Source organism: Bufo bufo, chromosome 8 (assembly GCF_905171765.1).
Source record: "Bufo bufo chromosome 8, aBufBuf1.1, whole genome shotgun sequence".
Classification (NCBI taxonomy): Eukaryota; Metazoa; Chordata; class Amphibia; order Anura; family Bufonidae; genus Bufo; species Bufo bufo.
Genome location: NC_053396.1, coordinates 31,168,822 through 31,183,751, shown reverse-complemented (window position 1 = coordinate 31,183,751; position 14,930 = coordinate 31,168,822). Strand labels below are relative to the sequence as shown.

General features: G+C 44.9%; 1 protein-coding gene across 4 annotated transcripts in view; it reads left to right on the top strand.

The window, feature by feature from the left end:
• Positions 1–14,930, top strand: part of RABEPK (Rab9 effector protein with kelch motifs) — a 78,303-nt gene that overhangs the window by 51,740 nt on the left and 11,633 nt on the right. For 3 of the 4 annotated variants that reach the window (XM_040442014.1, XM_040442013.1, XM_040442012.1), the window contains exons 3-7: positions 1,114–1,271; positions 3,200–3,352; positions 8,148–8,309; positions 11,074–11,223; positions 13,772–13,921. In XM_040442014.1, the coding sequence (XP_040297948.1) occupies positions 1,114–1,271; positions 3,200–3,352; positions 8,148–8,309; positions 11,074–11,223; positions 13,772–13,921 (773 nt within the window). The remainder of the gene's footprint in view (positions 1–1,113; positions 1,272–3,199; positions 3,353–8,147; positions 8,310–11,073; positions 11,224–13,771; positions 13,922–14,930) is intronic. The other variant, XM_040442015.1, reaches the window with a different exon arrangement.

Here is a 14,930-nt window from a genome sequence, read left to right as displayed (position 1 = left end):
GGATGCATCAGGATGTCTTCCGATCCGGCAGCATTCCGTTTTGTGTCCGGTCCGGCACTGAAAACAATGTATGTCAATGGTGACGGAAGCAGTGGGACTTGTTCTGCTCTGCTGTCTGCGGAGCGCCACCCTACTCGGCTGTTTCCCAAACCTTGCCATCTGGGGCCCGTGCTTAACCCCATCTTGCCATGGAAACAGTGAGATGGGACAACCCATTTAAGATTGATGGCTTCTCCTCAGGTAAGGTCATCGGTATCTGATTGGTGATGGTGCAGCTCTTGGCACTCTGGCCAATCAGCTGTTTGAAAAGGCTGCAGCGCTCACTGGAGCCCAGGCCAGTGACGTCACGTTCATCAGTCACATGGCCTAGGTGCAGCTCAGTTCCATTCAAGTGAATGGGCTTGGGCGGCAGTACCAATCACAGCCACTATACAGCGCATGGCACTGTGCTTGGTATGCTGTGAAGAGGCTGCGGCCTCTGCAACCAGTTGAGTGGTGGCGGGAGTTGGAACCCAACCGATCACATATTGATGACCTATCCTGACGATAGGCAATCAATATTATCCTCCTGGAAAAACCCTTTAAAAATGCTCACAATGGCTTAAAAAATTTATAATAAAAAGAGTCTCTCGCCTTGGAGAACCTGCTACATCTATGCCTTCTACAACAGCCTATTGATTTCAATGGGGTGGCGCTCTAGGCAAAAGTGAACACTTGCTGCCGGGTTCCCCCACAGACGGATCACTGGGGTGCTAGCAGCAGGCTCGCTGTAATCATATCAACCATCTAACAAGCAAGAATTGTCTAAAGCGGACAACCAGCCTAAAATAAAGCGTAAGATGACCAGAGCATTCGAGAAATGCCAACCATCTAATGTGTACAGGGGCCTCCTAACTTCCCCTGGTGGCACATGTTGGGAGAGATGAGGATTTCAACATGCCACATGCTTGACCATTGCGTGTACATGTGTTTGGGGGTTAGCTGAGATCGCTGTCGGTTCACACATTAGACCGACGGCTATCTAATGTGTATGGCTGGCCTTAGAAATTGACGGCAGATCTATACGAGTGCACTGTTTCACAAATGTACTCCTTACTGGTTATATCTCTACAGGTATGCTTTAGCTCCCAGCGGAGAAGCCCCGAGCCCTCGTGTCGGTCATACATGTCTGTATGTACCTGCCTCTGATGCCCAAGGAAAGGGAAAAGTGGTCATCGTTGGAGGGGCAGATCCTGGGTGCTGCTACTCTGATGCGCACATCATAAATTTAGGTAAAGCAAACGACTGTTGGTTAGTTCCTGAAAAATAATTCAGTTTTAATCATATTTTATTAGCACAGTAGAAGAAGACCCTTGAACAAGGTGCAGTAGAATGGTCACCAGTGTTCACGTTTCCGTTTTTCACTGAAATGTGCTGTCTGCAATTTCCGAGGACAGCACACGTGCCCATTGATTTTAATATGTTTGTTCACAAATCATCAGTGTGTGTATGTGTGTGTGTGTGTGTGTATATATATATATATATATATATATATATATATATATATAATATATAAAATCTCGGAGACATGCACTACTTTGTTTTGTGATGCAGACCAAACACGCCCATTGAAGTCTATGGGTCTGGGAAAATTGTGGACACAACACGGAAGGTCTCCGTGTTTGGTCTGTTTTTCACTGGCCACTGATAGGAGATGCTTTAGAAATTCATTTTCAGCTGAGCACTGTTCGTGGAATACGGATGACACACAGAGGGTAAAAAAAACGGACACATAGACCAAACAAGGATCCTTCACGGATTTAACACGGACTGATTGTTTTCACGGACATCAAACTGACATGGAAATTTTGAATGTATTATAGCCCAGAGCTGTATTCGCAATTCTGCTAGAAACAGTCAGCAAGTTAGCACACTCTACAGTTTAAATGGGTTTTCCCATTAACAACATTTATCGCCTAGCCACAGGATAGTTTATAAATGTATAATCGTTGGGGGTCCGAATGCTGGCACCCCCACGGAGGAACCCAAGTCCCCTGTTGTGCATGCACGACCACTGCTCCAGTCACTGTCTGTGAGACTGCTGAGTACAGCCCTCCGCTATCTCTGTCAGTTCCGTATAAAAGGAGCATTGGTCATGTATGCGCAATACCGCTCGTGACCAGTGGGGGTCCCAGCAGTTTGACCCCCCCCCCCCCAGTGATTATATGTTCATCCTGAGGATCGGAGGCAAATGCTGTTAATGGGAAAACTTTAAATGTTAACTTCATATCCGGTTTATATAACATTCCCTTTAGTGTACGTGACGATGATGAAAGCAACTTTTTAACGTCTTCTTCGCTGCTTTATCAGTGGTTAAACTTCAGGCCTAATCATTTCTTCAGATCCATTGTCCCCATGTCAGCACTTACTGCACTTATCTTTCAGTCTTGTCATAAGGATATGTGGATTAATTCTCCATTCCTATCATCAGCAACACTAATATTTTAATAGCATTAATATAGATTTGGACACATACAGTATACTTTATGACTTACAGGACGGGAAGTGTTGTCATGAGTACACGAGATCTATTCATCACTTGGGTGATGATATAATTACACTTTGTTCATACGTTTCATACACACCAAAGGGACTTTTAGGGAAAACTCTTTGTAGTTTTTTTGTGTTTCATTCATTAAAAAGGTTTTCTCACTTCAGCAAGTGACATTTATCATGTAGAGAAAGTTAATACCAGGCACTTACTACTGTATTGTGATTGTCCATATTGCTTCCTTTGCTGGCTGGATTCATTTTTCCATCACATTATACACTGCTCGTTTCAATGGTTACGACCACCCTGCAATCCATCAGTGGTGGTCGTGCTTGCACACTGTAGGAAAAAGTGTCGGCCTCTCTGGTGGCCAGGACAGTGGGAGCAAACATAGGATGGTGCTTTTTCCTATAGCGTGGATTGCAGGGTGGTCATAACCATGGAAAAGAGAAATGTATTGTGTGATGGAAAAATGAATTCAGTCAGCAAAGGAGGCAATATGGATACTAACAATACATTAGTAAGTGCCTTGTATTCACTTTCTCTACATAATAAATGCTAATTGCTGAAGTGAGACGACCCCTTTTTAAATCTTTGCAGGGATTTTTTATATTGTGCACATGCTTGCTGTATAAAGTACTCAGTACTTGCCTATCTTTTTACCTTTAGATACCTATGAATGGGATAACCCTGACTGGAAGGATCTGCTACCACGCTACGAACATGCCTGCTTTACTTCTGCCAGTGATCCTACTACAATATGGGTGTTTGGTGGAGCCGAACAGGCAGAGAACAGAAACAGCATTCAGGTAATTAGACCAGGTATGTATCCTTGGATGAACGTATATTCCTGTATCCCTGTGAGTAAAAAGTACAATGTAAACTATGACTACTTTCACACTCGCGTTTTGGCTTTCCATTTTGTGAGATCCGTCATGGCCTCTCACAAGCGGTCCAAAACGGATCAGTTTTGCCCTAATGCATTCTGAATGGAAAAGGATCCGCTCAGAATGCATCAGTTCAGTCTCCATTTCCCTCTGGAGGCGGACACCAAAACGCTGCATGCAGCGTTTTTCTGTCCGCCATGTGGTGCGGAGCAAGACAGATCCTGACACACAAGTCATTGGGGACATGTGGTGCGGAGCAAGACAGATCCTGACACACAAGTCAATGGGGACGGATCCATTTTCTCTGACACAATAGAAAACTGATCCGTCCCCCATTGACTTTCAATGGTGTTCATGACGGATCCGTCATGGCTATAGAAGACATAATACAACCGGATCCGTTCATGGCGGATGCATGCGGTTGTATTATTGTAACGGAAGCGTTTTTGCAGATCCATGACGGATCCGCAAAAAAAACCTAATGTGAAAGTAGCCTATATCATATTAGTATTACATCTGGGGGTTAAAGGTTCAGAGCTGAACCCGGACTTACCCATATTTTCACCCAGGCAGCCCCACCAAGCATTTCATGCTCCGATGCTCTCCTTTGCCCTTCTCTAAATCGCGCAGGGCAAAGGCATTTTCAGGAGATCCGGTGACGTACCAAGCTCTCCTTAGGGCTGCCAGGTGGAGGCTTTCACCCAGCAGTGAGCCCAGTTACGTCACCAGCACTGACGGGCGGGCTTTAGCCCTGCCCTAGCCTGTAAAACGGCTAGAGCAGCGCTAAAGCTGGCCCATCAGATCTGGTGATGTCACCAAACAACAGCAGAAGCCTCCGCCTAGCAGTGTGCCTAGGTAAACAAACAAGCCCTTGCCCTGCGCGATCCAGCACAGGGCAAGGGAGGGCATCTGGGTAAAAATATGGGTATGTCCGGGTTAATCTCTGAACCCGGACAAACCTTTTAAAGGCTATGTACAGCTTTCTGTACCGAGCTGAGATGTTCTAGTAGCAGCCTCTGGATTTTCTGTCTTTTAAGTCAGTTGGGGAGCTGTCAGGCTCCTTATCTCTGCTCTCTGCCCTTATAAACACTCATTATAGCTCAGTTCTTATCTTACTAATAAGAATGTGGCTTAAATTAGTGTTTATGACCTCTTAGTAGTTTAGAGATAAGGTTTATTAGATGACCGGTGTTCCGTGAAATTTCTCTACCCTCGTCACTTCCTGTTGTGACGCGGCCGCACCGGACATGACGTTCCCAGCTTCGGAAGGAGGCGTGCCGCGCCGTGCAGGCGCATAACGACAGGGTAGGGAAATTTCACACCAGAGTCGGGGAGAAGAAGCCACCTAATGCGCTTGCGCCTTACCTCTCAGCTGGACACCGGCCGACCCTGCGCATGTGCCGGGAGCCTCACCAGCGTAAGAGATCAACCAAGAACCAGCGCAGATGAGACTAGCTCCAGCAAAGGCTCACGGTCGGGGAGTGGTTAGCCGCACTTGCGCACTGGCCCGTAATTTTTCCCTACCCTCTAACCGCTGGTGAGGCTCCCGGCGCATGCGCAGTGTCGGCCGGTGTCCAGCTGAGAGGTAAGGCGCATGCGCATTAGGTGGCCCCTTCTCTCCAACTGTGGTGTGAAAATTTCCCTACCCCGTCGTTGTGCGTCTGCGCGGCACACCTCCTTCCAAAGCTGGGAACGTCATGTCCGGTGCGGCCACGCCATAACAGGAAGTGACGAGGGTAGGGAAATATCACGGAACACCGGCACAAAGTGAAAGTACCCTTCACACAGCTAGAAAACCATTTAACCCTTTGTGACAGAACGGTTCAATATTTTTAATAAAGGCCAATTGAAAATATGATTTTTTTTTTTGCCAAGAATGAGTAAAATGCAGTAAAGGTATACATTGCCTTTAAAGGCTTTAGGACAATTACTTAAGTCTTCCATCTTTTCGATCCTGCTCTGATATACACTGCGTGCAGAATTATTAGGCAAATTAGTATTTTGACCACATCATCCTCTTTATGCATGTTGTCTTACTCCAAGCTGTATAGGCTCGAAAGCCTACTACCAATTAAGCATATTAGGTGATGTGCATCTCTGTAATGAGAAGGGGTGTGGTCTAATGACATCAACACCCTATATTAGGTGTGCATAATTATTAGGCAACTTCCTTTCCTTTGGCAAAATGGGTCAAAAGAAGGGCTTGACAGGCTCAGAAAAGTCAAAAATAGTGAGATATCTTGCAGAGGGATGCAGCACTCTTAAAATTGCAAAGCTTCTGAAGCGTGATCATCGAACAATCAAGCGTTTCATTCAAAATAGTCAACAGGGTCGCAAGAAGCGTGTGGAAAAACCAAGGCGCAAAATAACTGCCCATGAACTGAGAAAAGGCAAGCGTGCAGCTGCCAAGATGCCACTTGCCACCAGTTTGGCCATATTTCAGAGCTGCAACATCACTGGAGTGCCCAAAAGCACAAGGTGTGCAATACTCAGAGACATGGCCAAGGTAAGAAAGGCTGAAAGACGACCACCACTGAACAAGACACACAAGCTGAAACGTCAAGACTGATTTTTCTAAGGTTTTATGGACTGATGAAATGAGAGTGAGTCTTGATGGGCCAGATGGATGGGCCCGTGGCTGGATTGGTAAAGGGCAGAGAGCTCCAGTCCGACTCAGACGCCAGCAAGGTGGAGGTGGAGTACTGGTTTGGGCTGGTATCATCAAAGATGAGCTTGTGGGGCCTTTTCGGGTTGAGGATGGAGTCAAGCTCAACTCCCAGTCCTACTGCCAGTTTCTGGAAGACACCTTCTTCAAGCAGTGGTACAGGAAGAAGTCTGCATCCTTCAAGAAAAACATGATTTTCATGCAGGACAATGCTCCATCACACGCGTCCAAGTATTCCACAGCGTGGCTGGCAAGAAAGGGTATAAAAGAAGAAAATCTAATGACATGGCCTCCTTGTTCACCTGATCTGAACCCCATTGAGAACCTGTGGTCCATCATGAAATGTGAGATTTACAAGGAGGGAAAACAGTACACCTCTCTGAACAGTGTCTGGGAGGCTGTGGTTGCTGCTGCACGCAATGTTGATGGTGAACAGATCAAAACACTGACAGAATCCATGGATGGCAGGCTTTTGAGTGTCCTTGCAAAGAAAGGTGGCTATATTGGTCACTGATTTGTTTTTGTTTTGTTTTTGAATCTCAGAAATGTATATTTGTGAATGTTGAGATGTTATATTGGTTTCACTGGTAAAAATAAGTAATTGAAATGGGTATATATTTGTTTTTTGTTAAGTTGCCTAATAATTATGCACAGTAATAGTCACCTGCACACACAGATATCCCCCTAAAATAGCTAAAACTAAAAACAAACTAAAAACTACTTCCAAAAATATTCAGCTTTGATATTAATGAGTTTTTTGGGTTCATTGAGAACATGGTTGTTGTTCAATAATAAAATTAATCCTCAAAAATACAACTTGCCTAATAATTCTGCACTCCCTGTAAGTCTTGCTAATTTTGGAGGCAAATGGCTGTGTGGTACAAGCTGGGTTATGATCCTTGTAATCGGATTAAGGAATGGGGCGTTTGTGAACACATTATGGAACATTTACTAAAGACTGGAGTTTCATGCGCCAGTCCTAATAAGACATCATGCGTTTTTTGGGGGACCGCGTGACTTTCCGCTAATTTATCCCCTCTCGACACATCCAGCTGTACAAGTACCGATAGTGAAGTACCGTGAGTGCTCCTCACACCCACTTTCAGCTGTTCTACTCACAGGGGCAGGTGGGGATGAGGCACATCACACCAGTATATTCAACTGAAATGTCTCCAGTTTCCTTTTGAAGTTCTCTATAGCATAAAACTCCAACAGTACTTGTACAGCTGAATGATTCGAGACAGAGGATAAATTAGCAGAAAGTCGCGCGGTCCTGAAAAAATGCATACTGACCTTGGAAATCAAACCCACTTCACTTCTGGGACCTGCAGCGGTAAAACCATTGCGATTGCATATTGGAACTTTTTATAATTGTTGCTAATAAGACATCAGTTGTCGCATCTTCTGCTGTCCATGTGCCATACACAGCTAGGGGCTGGCATAGATTTCAGCTGTAATTTACAACCGTTTTCTGGTGTAAATTATTGTAAATGTGTTTAGCAGAGGAGGTCCCATCCACCTTTTATTTAAAAGTGGCACGAGCAGCGGAAAATCTTAAAGGGGTTGTCTAGAATTCTCGTGATTTTTACTTAGCCCCCCTAGTATGTTTGACCCGATACAAAACTCATACCCATCTGATCCCTGCCACCCCGATCCTGCACTCTGGCTGCTTTCAGCGGGGCTAAGTAAAAGCAGAGGAGATCCTGGACAACCCCTTTAAAGTCTCAACTTATTTTTGTGCAAAAATGTCCTACTTTTGTAATCCTCTCTGGTGAACCGCTTTGGTACATCTGCCCATATGGGGTTCATGGTAAGAAACTTGGCATCTGGCAGAAATCTTACAGTTGAGGGTACTGTACCTTTCTCTGCCAAGTGCTTGAAGCTGTCCATACGTACGCTGATGTAAACACCTCCATGGCTTAACATTCTATGCCTACGAATATGCGAACAATAGATATAGAGTGAAACATGGGGGAGGAAAATAGTAGCAACAAAGACTTCTGATCATATACTGTACATGGCAGTTGTGTCTATGAACATCAGGATTATCTTCTCCGTTTCTCAGAAAGCTGTTCTTGGAAAAACCCGAATGTAGAAGGACCTTGTCCATCCCCGAGGACGTTTCATACATCCTGTTCTGCCATTGGGGATAAGTTCTATGTTTTTGGAGGAGGAGAGAAAGGCGCCGAACCCGCTGCAGACAACAAACTCCATGTGTTTGATACAAGTAAGTGTGAAACCGTGACCCGAAAAGTGAACAGGGAGTTCCTCAAGATTCCTCTCCTTTGTGTACTAGGCTTCAGGAAGTACACATCTCTTCCAGGGAAAACTGGATGGTATACAAGAAATCCAGGAAAGTTAAGTATTCCTAGCAAAAGAGTAGTTTGCTAAGGACTTTAGTAGGTCCTCTTTTCGGGCCTGGATTTTTATAGAATGATGGGCAGGTTGGTAGCGGGGCCTGCCATTCCCTTCCTGGCCAGTACTAGTTTTCTTGTCCAGCTGGGCTATTAAGGTGCAAGGTATGCACTAGAGAGAGAGATCTATCTGAGGAGACAGAACCTGTCTGGCGAGACTGTTACTAAAGTTGCCTTTAAGTGGAAATTTGCTCTTGTTGTGATGTAGACGATGCTAATGAGTGGTCGATAGTAAGCCAGTTGTACAGTCAGGGAAACTTATATGTTTAGTTAGCGCTCAGCCAAACACTGATTGACTTGTGTTTTGGGCCTGAAAGGCTACAATTTAAGGGCTCTTTCACACTTGCGTTCTTGTCTTCCGGCATAGAGTTCCGTCGTCGGGGCTCTATGCCGGAAGAATCCTGATCAGGATTATCCTAATGCATTCTGAATGGAGAGAAATCCGTTCAGGATGCATCAGGATGTCTTCAGTTCCGGAACGGAACGTTTTTTGGCCGGAGAAAATACCGCAGCATGCTGCGCTTTTTGCTCCGGCCAAAAATCCGGAACACTTGCCGCAAGGCCGGATCCGGAATTAATGCCCATTGAAAGGCATTGATCCGGATCCGGCCTTAAGCTAAACGTCGTTTCGGCGCATTGCCGGAGCCGACATTTAGCTTTTTCAGAGTGGTTACCATGGCTGCCGGGACGCTAAAGTCCTGGCAGCCATGGTAAAGTGTAGTGGGGAGCAGGGGAGCAGCATACTTACCGTCTGTGCGGCTCCCGGGGCGCTTCAGAGTGACGTCAGGGCGCCCCAAGCGCATGGATCATGTGATCACATGGATCACGTCATCCATGCGCATGGGGCGCTCTGACGTCACTCTGGAGCGCCCCGGGAGCCGCACGGACGGTAAGTATGCTGCTCCCCCGCTCCTACTATGGCAGCCAGGACTTTAATAGCGTCCTGGGTGCCATAATAACACTGAACGCATTTGGAAGACGGTTCCGTCTTCAAATGCTTTCAGTACACTTGCGTTTTTCTGGATCCGGCGTGTAATTCCGGCAAGTGGAGTACACGCCGGATCCGGACAACGCAAGTGTGAAGGAGGCCTTATTTGGTGCAACAAAATAAAGAACAGGAAAAGCGCTGTTTAAATTGGACATGGACTGTTACTGTCTCTGACCGCATTTCATCCCATTTTATCTACCTCTACAGAGCTAATTCCAGCATAAATTATAATATTAGTTTTCCGTCTTACAAAAGGGGATTCAAAGGGCTTGTCTGTCCGTTAAATTATATATTTTTTTTAAAGGCTTCACATGGTGCAACATATTAAAATAGCTGAATACTCCTCTTACTAATACCTCACTGCTCTAATTCTGATGCTTCCTGGTCCCTCTCAATATGTAGGGGGTTAACCTCTATGCCAGTCAATGGCTGAGGTGGGTCATTGGTACCGCCGTCTTTTGCTGTGTGTTAAGAGAAACCAGCTGAGGAAAGACTGCTCAGATGCCGTGGATGTCAAGTGAAGGGCCAAATGCAACACAAAGCACATCCGCTATGCAATGGGTGGCGCTGTGTTTGGTAAGCTGTGAGGAGGTCTTAGCGCTCACAGGTGCACCGTGGTGTCGCGCTTAGATGTGGGAGGGAAACACCACACCGAGCATAGGAGGGAAGGTGGGAACAGGGAATCAGGCCTGAGAACTAGGGAAGGAAAATGGTCGCCTCCTAGTGAAAACCCTAACCAAAAACCTGACTCGCTACCATTATGAACAGACCCCAAAGGTAGGTGAGTTCATACGCAGGAATACATAGCATCCTATCAAGCCCTATAGGACCCTGGTACTAATGGCAGGGACGAGACTACCTGTTCCTCCAAAAGGAAGGACGAACAGGAGTCTCCTTCAGGCCTAATACAAACAATAGTAAAATGCAACACACAGAACCCAAACAAAATACAAAAGGGAAAGGAAAGACATAACTTCAAAAGGAGCAAAGGAAGCACCAGGAACTCAGCCGAGATCCAACCATAATTTATCCGAAGGTCCAAACAGAAGCTATAAACTGCACAGCATTGTGGGAGAAGCAACTATAAATAGAGAAGGTTAAATGACCCTAATAGCCACACCTGGGGAAAGAAGGTGCGGCAAGCACCAGAAACAAAACAGACGTCATTTGATCCAAACGGAAAACATGTCAGATCAAACCACGTGTTGCCAGTCTCACCGATCTCCTGCCACCTGTCACGGTAACGTCCTTGACACGTGATCTCCTGAAACAGCTAACCGGTCGGGTGCCAGGAGTGAGACCCCTGCCTATCTGCTCTTAATGACCCATCCTGAGGATAAGTTGTTTGGTATCAGAAAAACGTGGTTGTTTTATTTCAAAAATGGTGCCACGCACGTCCACAGTTTGTGTAAAATAGCTTATTTACTTTAATGGAGCGGAACTGCAGTACCCGACACAATTCATAGACCGTTGTTGTACCGTTTCTTGAAGAATGTAGCCATGTTTTTTTTTTTTTTTTTTTTTTTTATCCTGCACGACACTAAGATGCATAAAGTAAATACTCACTGCGCAATTTATTCTTTTCATAGGCAGCCTGACATGGACGCAGCCTGTGATATCTGGTAATCCGCCTAAGCCACGTCATGGACATATTATTACAGCTGTAGGAACCAAGCTATTCATTCATGGTGGGATGGCAGGCAGCTCTTTTTTTAGTGACATGTTCTGCATTGACACAGGTAAAATTAAAGCACCAAATAACAAATTCGGATACCAATAACTAATGAACAGAGGTATTAATTGCTAAATCGCCATAACCGATACCAAGTAAACACAAACCTCCGTATAGCGATGATAAAATGTCTTTATTCAATATGACAAAAAATACATAGAACGCTGACTCAGTGGCTTCCTCTTTGTCCTCTCTTTTGGGGGGGGTTCTATTTGCTGCTAATTTTACTGACCATCGTTCTATGTATTTTTGTCTCATTGAATAAAGACCTTTTATTATCTCTATACGGAGGTTTGTGTTTACTTGGTATCGGTTACAGGTAAAATTAGCTGCATACGGCTAATATTATACAGTGCCTTGAAAAAGTATTCATACCCCTTGAACTTTTCCACATTTTTTTCACGTTACACCCACAAACTTAAATGTATTTTATTGGGATTTTATGTGGTAGACCAACACAAAGTAGCAAGTATGTGTGAAAGGAAAAGAAAATAGATACATGGTTTTCAAAAATTTTAATAAATAAAAATCTTGAAAGTGTGGCGTGCATATGTTTTCAGAAACAATACTTTGTAGGACCACCTTTCACTGCAATTACAGCTGTAAGTCTTTTGGGGTATGTCTGTACCGGCTTTGCACATCTAGGGGCTGACATTTTTGCCCATTCTTTGCAAAATAGCTTGCGCTCAGGTTGGAGAGCATCTGTGAACAGCAATTCTCAAGTCTTGCCACAGATTCTCAATGGGATTTAGGGCTGGACTTTGGCTGGGCCATTCTAACACATACTTATGCTTTGATCTAAAGCATTACATTGTAGCTCTGGCTGTATCTTTAGGGTCCTTGTCCTGCTGGAAGTTGAACCTCCGCCCCAATCTCAAGTCTTTTGCAGCCTCTACCAGGTTTTCCTCCAGGATTGCCCTGTGTTTAGCTCCATCCATCTTCCCATCTACTCTGAGCAGCCTCCCTGACCCTGCTGAAGAAAAGCATCCCCACGGCATGATGCTGCCACCACCATCTTCCACGGTGGGGATGGTATGGTCAGGGTGATGTGCAGTGTTAGTTTTTCACCACACATAGCGTTTTGCATTTAGGCCAAAAAGTTCAACTTCGGTCTCATCTGACCAGGTCACCTTCTTTCACGTGTTTGCTGTGCCCCTATAATGGCTTGCTTTCAAAAATGGCTTTCTTCTTGTCACTTTTGCATAAAGGCCAGATTTGTGGAGCACGATACTAGTAGTTGTCCTTTGGACAGATTCTCCCACTTGAGCTGTCCAGAGTGTCCATGGGCCTCTTGGCTGCTCCTCTAATTATTGCCTGGTCTATCACTTTAGGTGGATGGCCATGTCTTGGTAGGTTTACAGTTGTGTCATACTCCTTCCTTGAGATGTTCAAAGCTTGGGATATTTTTTTTTTAGGGTCAGGGTACAGGGGATTGAATACAAATGCATACCACACTTTTCAGATTATTTATTAAACATTGTAATACTTGCTACTTTGTATTGGTCTATCACATAAAATACATTTTTCAAGGGATTATCTGATTCCTGAAATGCCCCCTTCCCCATATGCCCAGGCCCCTCACACACAATATACTTACCTTGCTCCCCAGCACTCGCGTTGCTCCTGGTCTCCACAGAGCCGCCGCTGCTTCTCCCCGTGTGCAGATGAAAACATCCGGTGTCGAGGGGGAAAGGGCAGCCAATGGCAGACGAGCCTCCCTAGCGTCACCCGCGATGCTAGGGAAGCTCTATCCCGTCGCCGTCTGCCATTGGCCACAACCCCCGGCCCCCCGACACCGGATGTTTTCATCCACGCATGGGAGAAGCAGCAGCGGCCGCACGGGTTGCAGGAGCGACGCGAGTGCTGGGAAGCAAGGTAAGTATATTGTGTGTGAGGGGCCTGGGCATATGTCGGGGGGGGGGGGGGGGGGGAGCATTTCAGCGGTTGGATATCCCTTTAAGTTTGTGGGGGTAATGCGAAAAAATGTGGAAAAGTTCAAGGGGTATGAATACTTTTTGTTGGCTAGGGATGAATGTTTGGGTACTTTCACACTAGCGTTTTTATTTTCCGGCACTGAGTTCCGTCAAAAGGGCTCAATGCCGGAAAAGAACTTATCAGTTATATCCCCATGCATTCTGAATGGAGAGCAATCCGTTCAGGATACATCAGGATGTCTTCAGTTCAGTCTTTTTGACTGATCAGGACAGAGATAAAACCGCAGCATGCTACGGTTATATCTACGGCCAAAAAAACTAAAGACTTGCCTGAATGCCGGCATTTTTTTTCCATAGGAATATATTAGTGCCGGATCCGTGCTTCCGGTGAAAAAAACTAATGCCAGATCCGTTTTGCCGGATGACACTGGAAAGACGGATCCGGCATTTCAATGCATTTTTCTGACTGATCGGGCATTTTTAGGACTGATGAGGATCCTGATCAGTCTTACAAATGCCATCAGTTGGTATACGTTTTGCCGGATCTCTCTGCCGCAAGTGTGAAAGTAGCCTTAAAAAGACTTAATTAACTACATTGTGTATTTAAAATGTATTCTTTAGATACTATGAAGTGGGAGCGGCTAAAAACGAACGGAGATCTGCCTCCTGCTTGTGCTGCTCATTCTTCAATTTCCTGGAAAAAATTCATTTATATCTTCGGTGGGATGACCGAAACTGGGCCCATAAGCACAATGTACAGGTTTGATACAGGTATGCCGTTTTCAATGCAAATTAAATTAAAGCTTGAAATTGGAGCTACCTAGTAGAGAAGAGCGAATTTCCGCCTATGAAATTCTTTACACTTCTTTGTTGGTAAAAGCAGAAATGGGTTATGGATTCCGTTACCACGGACCATAACACAATTCTACGATATTTAGAGGCATTCCGTTATTCATTCCGTCATAATAGAAGTCTATGGGCTGCAAAACGGATCCGTCCCGTTTCCGTTATTCAGGAGAGGACTTCCCTGCATGATGGAAACGAGCCGGATCCGTTATGCAGCCCATAGACTTCTATTATGACAGAAGGCATTCCATCATAGAATTGCGTTTATGGTCCGTGGTAACGGAATCCATAACCCATTTCTGCTTTTACCAACAAACGAAGTGTGAACGAATTTCAAAATACAAAATTCGCTCATCTCTACTACCTAGCATAACACACTGCATCAATATTTTGGCTGGAGTGTAAATTTTAACCCCTTAAACACCCTACAATTTTAATTATTATTTTTTTTTTTTAACTCCCTGCCTTCCCAGGGCTATAACGTTTTTATTTTTCTGTTCATATAGCCATATGATTGTTTGTTTGTATTTTCAGGGACAAGTTGTACTTTCTAATGGAACCATTTAATATTGTATGTGATGTAGTGAGAAACTGGGGAAAAAAATTCTAAATGAGGAGGAATTGAAAAAAATAAAATAAATGTACACCTGTGCGGTAAAACTAACCTGTTCCCTTTTATTCTTTGGGTCAGTATGATCCTACCGATACCACTTTTATATAATTTTTCTTGTGTTCTAAAGGGGTACTCCGGGAATGATTTAAAATGGCTACCAGCAACCTATCCTAGACTGTGAGCAGGACTGGTTGCCACCATTTGCAGAACCACTTAGAGGGGCGAGAGGGACGGGGCCTCACTACACAATGCACTGTTGTATAATAGATGGTAATAATGTGATCCTGCCTACGGTATGCCATCATGGCTGAGCAGCCTGAC